Here is a 13,963-nt window from a genome sequence, read left to right as displayed (position 1 = left end):
TTTTTTCCATCACAAACAAGCTAGGAGGTTTTCCTTGTCAAAAGAACCCCAGCAATGGTATTTAGGTCTATTGCAAATTAGTGAATCCATAAATATATCCGATTTGGACCCGTGATGAAACTTGGTCTAGCTTTGTAGGGTCCAGACTTAATTAGGGTCACTATCTATATGGATGTCTAGCTTTTCCACTTTATTTTTGTCAAACGTTCGGACCAATGTTCTAAATATTCATATTGGCACTATGAGTTTGGTCACATATATGTATTATTACATATCGGCATATTTTTCATTATTCTAAATTAAAATTAATATAAACTACTTTGTACTGATCTAAAAATAGAAATTAGAAAAATATACAAACCCATGTCGTCTCTGTATCGTATCAGTAACGAGCCTATCCGATACAGTCTGATACAAAGTGATACTACGATACTGGTTTAGCCATGTTAGAGAACCAGGTTTTAATACCCAACAAGTTTTTCTCCCTTTGTTTTTCTTTTTAAACTGCTTTGATGCCAGATTCAAGTCTCTAATATGATTTTGATGTCATTCAAACACAGGATAGTTATTTTTTTCAGTTTCTTGATTCACAACTTTGAATGGTTTCATTAGTCATGAATGACTTGATACACGTGATTTTCAAAGCTTTGATCCAGAATTTTGTCGTGCAACGAAAATGGATTGACTTAAGAATTTGGCACAACCGAAGTTTCCCACTGCAAGAGTAAAAAATTCATGATGTATAAAGATAATCAAGCAAAAGATTTCATTTCCTTATTAAAGATCAAGAATGAAAAACCTTCAAAATTTTTAAAATGCATGAGCCTAAGATCTTAGATCACCTCATATGTTGAGTAAGGGGTAACCATAGACATCAAAATTGTTATGTACTCTAGGAGGCAAAAAAAGAAGGCTGTGATATGATCCAATTTTTTAATGTAATAAAATGAGGTATTTAAGAAAAATAACAGGAGAAAGGTTTTCAAAATGAATCCAAAAAAGCTCCCTATGGTTGCCGTAATTGCACTTAGCTGTTGTACTTTTTGGTTCGTGGCGTCAAAGATACTTCTTTTGAGTCAAATAAAGTGAGTGAAATGTCCTTGTTGTCGGTTCCTGTGACAAAAAAAAGAGTGAAAAAATAAATTTTTAAAGAGGGGGCTTGAATGAAATAAACTAAATTACAGGGCGCTTTCTGTCATGAAATACTAAGCTAATTTTTTTTCCTTAAATTACATGTAAGTGAGGAGAACCGCTTTTTCTTTACACGCTCACTCTTCTTTTCCATTTGTCTCACCTTTATAAATTTATAATCTCTCTGGATTTGCTCGAGGTCTTCTCTCCTTGAAGCCACACCGAAGATTTTCAGCTTCTCATATGCATCGTAGTAGCACAGAAAGGTTAGATAATCATTCATGCAATTCATTTTCCCGTGCGGTGGATCAAATTACTTTGTTGAACCGAGAATATTGATTGGTTATGGCTTTCTCGGAGCATTGTTATTTTGCTTTATGTTGATGGTCGATCATTGTTTTCATTGGGAACAAGGTTTTTTGGTATCTTTCTTGTTGTAAATGTTTTGGTTTCTATAGGGTGATGTTTTTATCCTTTGTTGGTTTTTTTTCTTTTCTCCTTTTCTTTCAGGCTGGGATAGTTTCCCTGCATTGGTTGCCCGCTTGATTGTTTCCAGTGACTTCCAGTCTCCTCTTTGATGCTCTGCTGATGGTAGTTTATTTCCAGCCTTTGTTTCTGAAGTCGTAGCCTGGTACTGATCTTTAAGGCAGATTCAGCTAAGCTTCAGGATCTCTCACATTCACCGCCACCCCACCCACCCCCTTCATCCCCTTCCCTCCCTCTTTCTCTCTTTCTGTGAAATTTTGTTATTTTTTCTCTTGTTTCTGACTATCTGGTTCATAGAATTTGGCCTTTTGATATTGCTCCTTTTTTTTTTGTTAATGGTTTTAGTGCCTTTCTGGTTCAAAGGATGGTGTTTAAAAGAGTCCCATAATCAGGAATCATGTTCATATTGGAGTCAATAGGAATTACTGCAGCAGAGCTTTTTACAAGCTAACTGTACTTTTGAGAAACTGATAAGTTATTTCTACCTCTTCATTTTTGTCAAGAAGAACTGAGCTGAATGGCGTACATGGGAGTCTCCACGCTCGGCATTCTATTACTTCTTAGCTGCATATCTGCTGGGAAAGCAGACCGATTGAGGTACAAGGATCGAAATGAGCCAGTGGACGTAAGGATCGAAGACTTGCTGAGCCGAATGACGCTTGCAGAGAAGATCGGGCAAATGACACAAATTGATCGCTCAGTTGCATCTCCAGATGTGATAAAAAACTACTTCATTGGTACAACATGGAACTTCTTTGTTTACAGTCATAGTGGTCGAGTTTTGATCTAAAAAATATGAATGTTAGATGTTCATTCAACAGGAAGTATATTGAGTGGAGGAGAAAGTGTGCCTCGTCCTCGAGCTTCTGCACAAGATTGGGTTGATATGGTTAATGGTTTTCAGAAGGAAGCATTATCTACTCGTCTGCAAATCCCAATGATTTATGGTATTGATGCTGTTCATGGTCATAACAATGTCTTCAATGCAACCATATTTCCTCATAATGTTGGCCTCGGTGCCACCAGGCAAGAATCAAATTTGAATTGAACTTCATTTTCTTCTTTCATCCAAAGCTTCATATAGCATCATCTTTCAAAGTAGATTTTTGGAAATAAGGTAAAGAGAAGAAAACATGATATTAAAATGTTGGAATCTTGTGGCAGTTTCCTTTGCAGAAACGTTCCAGAGTTTTGCTATCACATTTTCCTCCTTTTAAGTTCTTATATCAATCATTTTCCTGTAGATAAAATAATGTAGTGATGTTACTTTCCAGTGATAAGTTGGTTCAAGAAAACGACAGCAGGGGGGATCACAAAAATGAAGACATACAAAGCATGCAACATGCAATTAAGATGTAGCTCCTGGTGTGTTCTATTGTAGAAGATGTTTGAATGTTCTGTTTTAAACTATACAGGGACCCAGACCTTGTGAAGAGGATTGGTATGGCCACAGCACTAGAAGTTAGAGCCACTGGCATTCCTTATGTTTTTGCACCCTGCGTTGCGGTAAGATTGAACTTATTATGCTCTCTAGCAATCATAAAATAGTTATCCCATATAGGACTTAGACTAAATTGTTCAAGAAGAATTTATTGAATTGGTAAGTTCAGTAACTTGTTCAGAAGCACATCTTAAGAGCTTTTGAAGTTAAATTTTCTGTTAGGCTGTGACATCTACAAATAGGTATGTAGGGATCCGCGTTGGGGTCGGTGCTATGAGAGTTACAGTGAAGATCCCAAGGTTGTCAAAATGATGACTGAAATCATTCCTGGTTTGCAAGGCTCAAAACCAAGGAATGGTCTTCCCTTTGTTGCTGGAAAGTGAGTAGAAACAGCCCTCTGCAATTTGATAGCGACAAATTACTACATTATGTTCGATACACTAATCTGTGTTCTCATACTCGTTAATAGTAAAGGTGTAGCAGCTTGTGCCAAGCACTATGTGGGCGATGGTGGGACGCATGAAGGAAAAAATGAGGACAACACCATTATCAGTCGCTATGAATTGCTTAAGATTCACATGGCTCCCTACTATAATGCCATTAGGAAAGGTGTTGCAACTGTCATGGTCTCTTTCTCCAGTGTGAACGGAATAAAAATGCATGCAGACTATGATTTGGTCACTCGCTACCTCAAAGGAGCACTGAGGTTTAAGGTATGTTATATGCATTTGGATTACAACTCACCAAGCTTTGTGAAAGCTCACAGACATGCACTCCAAGTACATCTTGAAATAATAATATATATCTGATTTATTAATTGCAGGGCTTTGTTATTTCAGATTGGCAAGGTATTGACAAGCTGACAGACCCAGCTGGTTCAAACTATTCACATTCTGTGTATGCTGGTGTGCAAGCAGGGATTGACATGGTAAGTTTTGCTTTTTCTGTGTATGTAACGGATAATTTGGTAAATCTGCTCTGTTTCTAATTTTATTACGTTCAGTTACATTATCAAGTTAATCTTGTTACAACATTTGTAATTTCTATAGTTTTCGAATGTAAAAAATCAAGCAATGGCTGATCTAGGAAAATTTTGTTTAGGAAGCTATTCATGTTCATTTCTGTTAGCAGGTCATGGTTCCATACAACCACAAGGACTTCATTGATGATCTGACGAACCAAGTTCAATCTAATGTGATTCAAATGAGCCGCATTGATGACGCCGTCCGCAGGATCCTACGAGTTAAGTTCGTGATGGGCCTTTTTGAGAATCCATATGCTGATTACAGTTTGCTTGACCAACTTGGCAGTCAGGTTCGCTTCTGCAGATAATTCTATGAAACTTTGCATGTACATTTTAGTATAAAGAAGGAACTATTTTAGAATTTCAAAATATTAAGGCATGAATGATCATTCTATTCGCTACATGCTCCCTCTCTATCTCTCTATCTCTCTCTCTCTCTCTCTCACATACACACACACACGAATAACAGGGCCATAGAGAACTAGGCAGGGAAGCTGTGAGGAAATCGCTTGTATTACTCAAGAATGGGAAGTCTGGCAAGAAGAGGATGTTGCCACTTGACAGGAATGCCCCCAGGATTCTTGTTGCTGGAACACATGCTGATAATTTGGGGTACCAATGTGGTGGTTGGACAATTGAATGGCAAGGCGTAAGTGGAAACAACTTTACTGCAGGTACACTGATTTATTTTCTATAGTGATCTTATTTGATTGATCTTAAGCTTGAAATGTACAAAAAATGAAGGCTAAAAGTTTCCTGCAGGCACTACTATTCTGGGTGCTATTGTAACGACAGTAAGCCCAAATACCAATGTCGTCTACGAAGAGAATCCAGATGCTGATTTTGTTAGGAACAGTGGATTCTCTTACGCCATTGTGGTAGTTGGTGAAACTCCTTATGCCGAAACTGCTGGTGACAACATGAATTTAACGATTCCAAGTCCTGGGCCTTCCATAGTCCAAAACGTGTGCAGCTCAGTCAAGTGTGTTGTGATCGTTATTTCAGGCAGGCCTGTGGTTATTGAGCCATATGTTTCCCAGATTGATGCATTAGTTGCTGCATGGTTGCCTGGAACTGAAGGCCAAGGCGTTGCAGATGTCCTCTTTGGCGACTATGGCTTCACAGGGAAGCTCCCAAGAACATGGTTTAAGAGTGTTGACCAGCTGCCAATGAACGTCGGTGACAGGCATTATGATGCACTTTTTCCATTTGGATATGGCCTAACAACTTCCTCAGCTTCGGACAGGTAGCAGCATAGGCACGTATTTTCTCTCTCTTTTTTTCCCCATTGCATGCTTGTTATGTTTCTCCGATATGCTGAAGCACTCGAAAATCAAATATTGGGTTAGAAGGAGTCATAAAAATCAGGTCTGGATCAGCCCATTCAAATTGATTCTGCGTAACTGGTGGATGTGCTACCCCATTCGATGATGTCATGCATCATGCTCTTTTATTTATTATCATGTTTTGTATTTTCAGTTTTTTTTTTTTAATTTTTTTTAAAAGGATATATATATATTTGCCGATTCAAAGGTTTTATTCTGATATGATCCAGCTGATATGCTGAATCTTCTGCTACCCAATTCAAGCCAAAAACCAATTTTGATGACATTGTTTAGAAGCTCTGAAACTACTACAGTTATTTTGCAATAAATTTTGTTCAGTGGTGATGTGTTGCACGATAGATAGTAATGAGAACGGGTTTTCATCTTGCCACTACAAAAAATCAAGGAAAATCATATAAATCTTCACAATTAGTTGCACCAAATGATTTCCTTCGTGTTCATTGTGCTGGTGATTGCAAGTAGTTATCAATTATTTCTGTTGTACGTGAACAGGTTACCGTTATATGGCGCTGCCAGAGAGAAGATTTACCGCGTCGCTTCACTGATTGCTATCTGGATCATCTTGAATTTGTTAAGTGTTGGTTGAGGTTCTCTTTCCATGTTTCTGATACATTAAACACAAAAGATGTGAAAGCATTTCATGGCAGAAAATTTTCTAGTCGGCTGGGTGTTGTGCATCAGCTTGCTTTAGAGAAAGCATATGCAGGTCCAATTACAAACAAAAATAAGAATTCGAGTTTGGGACACAATTTTCAACTCTTGATGTACAACTCGATGCTGTGCTTCTTTGAAATTGAATTTTGATTCGTTGTATAAAGCCCATTTATGAATTGTTTTGCAAATATACACAAACAATGTAAATTCTTAAATACTACTTTCCCCTATAACAAAGTGAAGCCACCGGTTTTCAGATAACTCAAGGTAGAAGTAGAATTGCTCTTCCGCTCCCTATGTCGACGTTTTACTGTAAAACTTTTCAGGTGCTTCCCCTGTCCATCGGGATGGTGATGGTTCCCCTATCATCGTTTAAAATATAACCTTGAGCATTCTTCTGAGGAAAATTAAACTACTCCTTTAGCCAGGAATTGAGAATCTATGTTGTCCTTCGTAATGATTCAAAGGTATGACATTCCCTAACATCTTAGGAATCCTGTGTGCCACAAGGCAAGTGAGAAAACCTTTATTTCATGCAATTGGCTTTGATCCATGAAGCGTTCTGCAGAATGTGGTGGTGTCTGTCCCTCCAAAGTCTTTCTTCTTCAACAAAAACGAGATTGACAATCTTTCAATGTGCAGAAAAATTAAATAAATTATAAATAAAAACAATTCAATCAAGCCTTTATTTGAATGAATTATCTTTTAACAACCTTCTAGCTTACTAATCTGCTTGTAGCTAGCTTACTAATCTGCTTGTAGCATGCCCACATCTCCGCAACAGAACGGCCTCAAGGTCCTGTAATTGAAAATTACAATAACAAAATTTATCGAGTTTAGGAAGCACAAGCAAGTTTAGTTGAAGCACCAGCAACTTAATTCTCAAGAATTCTTCTTGACATAGCCATCCTTTTATTCAACTCACCTCTTGAAACTTCAGGCTAACAATCATGTAACCAATTACAAAGCTTCGAACCCCACACTACCTCTCATAGCAAGTTAGGCCGACCTCAAGCACATGAAGAGCCTCAGCTAAATAAGGTGGAGATTGACTAGCTCATAATACTTAACCTTGCTTGCCAGCCAACAGTTCAGCTGTCTAGCTCCGTTATATAAAGTAAGTGCAGAAGATATTATTTACTAGATAACAAGCCTGTCGTGGTGGAGGCCTCGGATCGATGACCCTGTTCATGAGCCCAAAGTCCCAAACAACCTCTTCACGAATCAAGCAGTTCTTCCCAGCTTCTTGGAAAGACCCAAGATAGGCAAAAGCAGACAGAGTTTCTGAAAATTTTCGAGCGACAGTTTCGTTTGGTTACGGTTTTGGGATTTCTTAAAGTTAAATATTGATGAACTGTAATGGTACAAACATGAACAAATTACGGATTTGCTGGAAAAGAAATGAAACGATGTTTCCCAGAGCTTCGCAATTCTGTGAAATGATGCAAACGTGGGTGCAATAAAAAAAAAACTGCAACAAGCTACCTTAAACATGGCCCATGACTCCATTGAAGTCGAGTCTAGGAAGGAAGAGAACAAAAACAGGAAGAAAATTCAAGAAATGGATGATAAATTGAAAAATGAGAACAAAGGGAGGATAAAAAGAGAGACGAGCCAACGATCGCAGTGGGATTCGAACCCACGACCTTTAGATCCGGAGTCTAACGCGATATCCACTCCGCTATGCGATCGACAGATGCCTGATCTCACTTGTTTCCCTGCCTGTTGTTTGCATTAACGTATCCTCTGGGCTTAAGCAGAAGCTAAAGGCAAGAGCTGTCTTATGCGAAATGTTAAAGAAGATAATATCCGTAACTAAATGACAAGAGTCGATAAAGACACGGTTGCAGGGTTGACCACATGGCATTCTGTCGGTAGAGATTAACCACTCCAAGTCTACAACTGAGAAAAAGTAACGGCTAGAAAACAGGTAGAGCTACTCGTCGCTTCACTTTATATGGTGAAAATTCTTGTGCATCGCCGTATCACGTCACTCGTGTGTTTAGACGAGCATACATTATATGAATATGTAGACTTCGTGAAAAAAATTGCAGCGTTCTTCCGACGGTCACTCTATTTACAAAAAATAAACTACTTTGTAAAATTCTAAGCAAAAGGTTGGGCCAAACAAACAATTCTTGTATTTTTCGACATTACAAGAACCATGTCCTCAAAATTTACGAAGGATTTCCCAACTCAAATAGTAATCATGTTTCGGATTGCAGACGAACTATGGAATCATGAGTCGCGCTAGGTTCACGCGATTGAACTTGGACTCAACTAGGCCGTTATGCATTTGTGAGCCGTTGTCTTCTTGGCTTGTTCGGCTCACTTGCCGGCCTTACAAGTAGCCGAGCAGAAGAATGCCCACATTTTGCATACACCACTAAATTAGCAATCAAATCACGATATATACATGATATCGCCTTTTGGAATTTGCTTCCCTCTCAATTTTTAGACCCTTTTTTTCTAGCGAAGCAAGGAAACGTTCACGATAAAAACCCGTAGCAGATAATTTATCGTGACATCTCCCGTTCCCAAAAAAATAACGAGGACAAGGTCTTCTTGTCAGGGATTCGCCTTGCGAGGACCAATTCGCTGGTTCGATCACACAACAAAGAAAAGGTCACAAGGTTTGAATCCAATACCAAAAGCGAAAGCTTAGAATCAAACTGGAGACTCCTATGGACTAACCGTAGCCATAGAACCGATTCGATAGCCAAGCCGATTCCTAAACAGCCTCGAGTTCCCGGCTCGGCGTCGAACAGATCCAATCCTCCAACACGACAAAAAATCGAGACAGAAGACGTACCAGAGAAAAATGGAGGTCCCGTTCCTTAGTTGCAGACAAGAGCAAAGAGCGGAAAGAAAAGGAAAACGGAGATGGCGATCGCCTCGACGGTTCTTGCTCGATCGTCGGCGGAGAGGGACTGCCTAAAACTCTTCAGATGCCCTATCTTCGACAGCGAGCCAAAGCAATACCTCAATCCACGAAGAGAGGGAAAAACGCAGCGATCCTCATGGGGCGACGATCTGCGATCGCAGAAGAGCGGGAGAGAGAGCAGAGACGGTTCTCAACACCGTTACCATTGCGGCTTCCTTTCGGCATTTTAGGTTTAGAAAGACGGAAAATTACGCAGATATGACCATTACCTGTGTCATCTCAAAAACAAGTTCCTGCATTAATCTCACGCCACGTTGTAATCTGGGGTTTCGCTGCGCGTTGTGGTTGCCGCAAATTATGCCCATAGAATAACGGTCTAATTAACCGAAAATATATCTGGTGGCTGTAGTTTAGTGGTAAGAATTCCACGTTGTGGCCGTGGAGACCTGGGCTCGAATCCCAGCAGCCACATAATGTCTTGTTCAAATTTTTTGTCAACCGCCCTTCTCTTGAAGGGCTTGCATTGTGACAAGTTGTGCTACGTCTATGCTATGCTGGTCAGAGAAGTTCCTTAAAAGGCATATTTGTTTGTTTTTCATTCCGAGACTAACCATATTGCATGTGTGTGATCAAGGCATCCCTAAGTTCAGATATCAACACAGAGATCTTTTTTCTACCATACATGTAAGATTTTTAAAAATCAATTGCCTGACTTATCATATGTACAAAAACAAGATCCTCATGTTGATTCTTAAGTTTCTAAAACACTAATATAGCATTTGTATGATTAATTTTACTAAACAAAAATAATCAAACAGAAATGCAGGAACATACATATGTATATAACATGCGGACTTCGTGGACTCGAATACATCCGTATACACCACAGTTACATTACCATAATCCATCTATTATCAGGAAGCAGCCACCAGTGCATTCAAGCTCAAAGAGGTCTCCTATTCGGACTTTCGAAATTAAAGGAAAGTAGCTTTGGATCTTCTGACACTCTTTTCTCCATAATAAATGTGCAACTGGTGATTGACCTGATCCGCAACCATGTGATTGAAGAACTTGAATAAAGTACGTGAAGGATGCAGCGTAGCAAACTAAATCACTATTAAACCTTATACCAACTAATTATTGGATTAAACTTCAGGACTCAAACAACCAAATAAGGGGCAAAAGTTATCATGACGCAAAAAAAGAAGAAGAAAAGACTGCACCACCATCACATAATGATCGAGACTGGAGCCAAGCGTCTTTTTTCAACAACTTTCAAGCATTAGTTATCACAGTTCATCGACAATACAAACAATCTATGCTGTACAACACCAATTTCACATGTCTCCCCATAACTCCATACTAATAACTTAAATGGTTCAACCTCCACCGAGTCCGATTGTAAAGTATCAGTGTGCTCCCATCTTCAATGAATCTTTTCTGTACTTTCCTTTCTTTCGCATTTCACGCATGTCAGCAACATTGGCAGAAGCTGACGCGACAAACCATTCAAGCCCAATAGAAGGAAAGAAAACTAATATTAAGAAAAGGAGTACGCACAGAACCCTCTTCAATAACACTGAACAAGGACGCGAAACTTATTTAGTTCGATCTTGTTCAGAGGAATTTTTGCACTGAGAATGAAGAAGGGAAAAGCTCTTACCGGAAACATAGAGGCAAGTAGAGTGTATCGGAGTTGGGGATGAAGAGGCTGATGCAGCAGCAGAAGAGAGAAATGGCGAGGAAGATAAGGTGGAAGACGAAGAGACGAGCTCGTCGTTCCACCAATTTTCGCCAACACCATCCTCTTTCTTTTCATTCCTCTTCAAATTTTCAATGCAAAGAGAGAAAGAGAGACGGAGAGGGAGTTTTTGTCACCAGAGACGAGCTCCTGTGTCTTTGTTCGCGAGGTCTGCATTAACCTTTAACCAGTGACCCCCGAGCCCACCTGAGTTATTCTATCGCGAGTTACCGCCACTAGTCGATGTTACTTGAAAATATTTTCCTTATTGGTTTCTAATATTTTTATTTATTCATTTTTATTAAAAAAATCCATTAAAACAATAACTCTAAATACATCAAGTCCTTTGCAAAATAATACCGTAGAGAAACTCGAACAGTCGAACTTGATGAAAGGTCTTTAACCTGATAGAACGCAATTCTCTCTTGTCAATCGCTGATTGTAAAAAATCTGGTTATGTCATCCAATTTGAACATTAAAAATGAATTTAGATTTGTCACTCCTCGATTTTGGGTATCTTTTAGTCAGTGAAGACGTATCAAAATCGAGGGAAATGGAACAAATTTTCCAGCATTCTATGATAAATAGTGTCGAAACTGATGTAAATGGAACATACCAACTTCAAAAATGCAAGCTATGCTAGTTACTCAAGTAGGAAAGGTCCTGCTCCACTTGTTTCATAAACAACCAATTAAATATAGTTTTAGAAGGTTCTCAATAAAAAGGAGGAAGTCAAGTATAGGCCACAAGGATTTTTGGCAAGTGATTGAATGAAGTTAAATAACAACATTCTTCGCTCTTTCCGATAACAATTCTGATAACAAAATTTAAACATGAAAGCATATCAGGATTGCAAAAAATAAAATTTTTTGTTAAATTACTGTTTATTACCTTTCTGACGTCTGTCATAAACTTGAGAAAGATGAGGCCTCTTTATGAAATCGATATCCAAGTATAGACCTCTGCAAAATATTAACCATCTCGAGATACCACATCTTAGTCCCTTTTTCTCGCACGCTCGATGTTTCCGCCATTGCCCAACTCCACCCATTCTTGAAAACCATGGAGAGGGAGGTCTGTAACCTATCCACCATTGATGTCCATCTCCCACGCCAGGCAGCTCCACGCCCGCATCATCATCACCGGCCAGTCTCACCACCACCTCTCCCTTGCCAAGATCCTCACCTCCTACTGCCAGTCCGAGCCCCTCCGCCCTTCCACCTCCCGCGTCCTCTTCGACAGCGTCCGCAGCCCCAATGTCTTCCTCTGGAACACCATCATACGTGCTTATGCCCGCTCCGACGTCCCCCAAGAGGCCCTGGTCCTGTTGCAGTGCATGCTCCGCCGAGCCGACCCTTCTCCCAACGCCTATACTCTCTCCTTCGTCCTCGACGCTTGCGCGAACTCCGGCATCGTCGCACACGGCCGGTGCCTCCATGCCTTCGCTGTGAGGCTCGGGTTTGAATCCAATGTGTATGTTTTGAATGCGCTAATGCATTCTCTTTCTAGAAGCGGTGAGTTGGAGTGGGCACGCAAACTGTTCGACGAAAGTCCCCAACGAGATGTCGTTTCTTGGAATATTATGATCAGCAGCTATGTCCATAGCGGTCGCTTTGAGGAGGCTTTGTCAAATTTTGCAGCCATGGAAGACAATGGGGTGAAGGGGAATGCAGTCACAGTGGTGAGTGCGCTGTCAGCATGTGCACAGTTGGGGAGATTAGAGATGGGGAGGAGGATACATGGCTATATTGGCACAAATGGGATTGGTCTCAACGAGATCGTCCAGAATGCCTTGATCGATATGTACGCCAAATGCGGAGGCATGATTGAAGCACGACGAACTTTCGATGAAATGCACTCCAAGAACACAATCACGTGGAACTCCATGATATCAGGTTATGCAAGAGCTGGTTTTATTGATATTGCACGAAGGCTTTTCGATGAGATGCCCAACAGAAACATCATCTCTTGGACATCCATGATGACAGGCTATGTTCAGAACGAGCAGCCTGGTCATGCAATTTCACTCTTCCGAGAGTTGCTGCTTAAAGGATTTGAACCAGATGAAGTGATGATGGTGAGTGCACTCTCTGCTTGTGCTGATCTAGGATGTTTGGATCAGGGTAAATCCATCCATGGATTCTTGAACAAGAGAGGCATTCATCTGCGGTGCATGCTGGGGGCATCCCTGATAGACATGTATGCAAAGAGTGGTAGGGTTGATGCTGCGCTTCGGGTTTTTAACGGGCTGAAGGAGAAAGATGTGAACTCCTGGACTGCAATAATAACTGGGCTTGCATTGCATGGCCAAGGAAGGGCATGTCTCAGTATGTTCGGTAGCATGGAGCAATCACAGATAGCACCAAACGCAGTCACCTTTGTGGGTGTGCTTTGTGCGTGTAGCCATGCAGGACTGGTAGATGATGGTTTCAGACACTTCAATCGAATGCGTCGTGTCTATGGGATTGAACCAGAGATTGAGCACTTCGGTTGCATGGTGGATCTTCTGGGGCGTGCAGGTCGCCTGGATGAAGCTGAAGATTTCATACTGAAAATGCCGATTGAGCCCACTGCAGGCATCTGGAGCGCTCTCTTAGGTGCTTGCAGGATCCATGGCAACTTCAAGGTTGCTGAGACCGTTGCTAGAGCTCTTATTGACTTGGACCCGCACCATGGCGGCCGTTACGTGCTACTGTCAAACATATATGCTGCTGGAAGCAAGTGGGAAGATGTTACCAAGGTTCGGAAGAAGATGAAAGATCTGAAGGTTGAGAAGGAGCCGGGCTGGAGCTGGATTGAAGTGGATGCCACTGTGAAGCAATTTTTCGCTGGCGATCAGACCAACTTGCAGCACGGTGAGGTAATGTTGATGTTGGAAGATATCAACAGAAGGTTGAAATATGAGGGCTATGTACCGCTTGGTAACAAGTCGCCGTGTGACATAGACGAATGAGAGAAGCTCTCAAATGCAATGGTACCATGGAAGCCGGTATCTTGTTGTTCGCTTTAGAGCAGGCAAAAGCACTTGGTAAGCGCCTAAGGATCAAGGGAAGATTCCAAAGCTAATGAACGGTAAATTATTTTATTATTTTCCCATCTGCCATGATCATGTTTGCTTCAGCAACTACCGAATGCTAAACGGGAGAGTAAGTTAGCATAATTTTTGTACTTACCTGTTGGTTTTCCCCCAGTTTTATGACATCCATTTAAGGTTTTTTTTTTCCCAGTGGTAACCGTTGGTGGTGCTCTTGACTGC

The 13,963-nt window shown here is 40.6% G+C and overlaps 2 protein-coding genes and 2 non-coding genes across 11 annotated transcripts; 3 read left to right on the top strand and 1 right to left on the bottom strand.

Moving 5' to 3' along the window:
- The first annotated feature begins 1,276 nt into the window (after positions 1-1,276).
- Positions 1,277-6,062, top strand: LOC116254256 (uncharacterized). 8 transcript variants are annotated; one of them, XM_050077901.1, is made up of 12 exons: positions 1,284-1,397; positions 1,642-1,722; positions 2,124-2,354; positions 2,439-2,643; positions 3,033-3,123; positions 3,301-3,437; positions 3,528-3,771; positions 3,882-3,986; positions 4,190-4,372; positions 4,552-4,756; positions 4,845-5,340; positions 5,921-6,062. In XM_050077901.1, the coding sequence occupies exons 3-11, from the start codon at positions 2,135-2,137 to the stop codon at positions 5,330-5,332; spliced, it is 1,878 nt and encodes a 625-aa protein (XP_049933858.1). In that variant the 5' UTR covers positions 1,284-1,397; positions 1,642-1,722; positions 2,124-2,134; the 3' UTR covers positions 5,333-5,340; positions 5,921-6,062. The 8 variants fall into 8 exon arrangements, with proteins under 8 accessions (XP_031485364.1, XP_031485367.1, XP_049933858.1 ...); XM_031629505.2 differs by having other exon boundaries at positions 4,845-5,328; positions 5,921-6,058; XM_031629506.2 differs by having other exon boundaries at positions 2,121-2,354; positions 4,845-5,328; positions 5,921-6,058.
- A 1,638-nt stretch (positions 6,063-7,700) lies between these two features.
- Positions 7,701-7,773, bottom strand: TRNAR-CCG (transfer RNA arginine (anticodon CCG)). Its single transcript has one exon. It is a non-coding gene; the product is annotated as a tRNA-Arg (tRNA).
- Positions 7,774-9,365: 1,592 nt separating this feature from the next.
- On the top strand, positions 9,366-9,437 carry TRNAH-GUG (transfer RNA histidin (anticodon GUG)). Its single transcript has one exon. It is a non-coding gene; the product is annotated as a tRNA-His (tRNA).
- A 2,200-nt stretch (positions 9,438-11,637) lies between these two features.
- LOC116254157 (pentatricopeptide repeat-containing protein At2g29760, chloroplastic-like) lies at positions 11,638-13,795 on the top strand. Its single transcript, XM_031629321.2, has one exon. It carries the CDS (start codon positions 11,804-11,806, stop codon positions 13,658-13,660), a length of 1,857 nt encoding a protein of 618 aa, XP_031485181.1. The 5' UTR covers positions 11,638-11,803; the 3' UTR covers positions 13,661-13,795.
- The last annotated feature ends 168 nt before the right edge of the window (positions 13,796-13,963 follow it).

The sequence above is a fragment of the Nymphaea colorata genome, chromosome 5 (genome assembly GCF_008831285.2).
Source record: "Nymphaea colorata isolate Beijing-Zhang1983 chromosome 5, ASM883128v2, whole genome shotgun sequence".
Lineage (NCBI taxonomy): Eukaryota > Viridiplantae > Streptophyta > Magnoliopsida > Nymphaeales > Nymphaeaceae > Nymphaea > Nymphaea colorata.
This window is presented reverse-complemented; position numbering and strand designations above follow the sequence as displayed.

Bases quoted from the DNA above. Each gene is read 5' to 3' on its own strand.
- LOC116254256 (XM_031629504.2), top strand. From the start codon at position 2,135: ATGGCGTACATGGGAGTCTCCACGCTCGGCATTCTATTACTTCTTAGC. The intron at 3,987-4,189 runs GTAAGTTTTGCT...TTCTGTTAGCAG, and splicing joins TGCAAGCAGGGATTGACATG to GTCATGGTTCCATACAACCA. The intron at 5,329-5,920 runs GTAGCAGCATAG...GTACGTGAACAG, and splicing joins ACTTCCTCAGCTTCGGACAG to GTTACCGTTATATGGCGCTG.
- LOC116254157 (XM_031629321.2), top strand. From the start codon at position 11,804: ATGTCCATCTCCCACGCCAGGCAGCTCCACGCCCGCATCATCATCACC.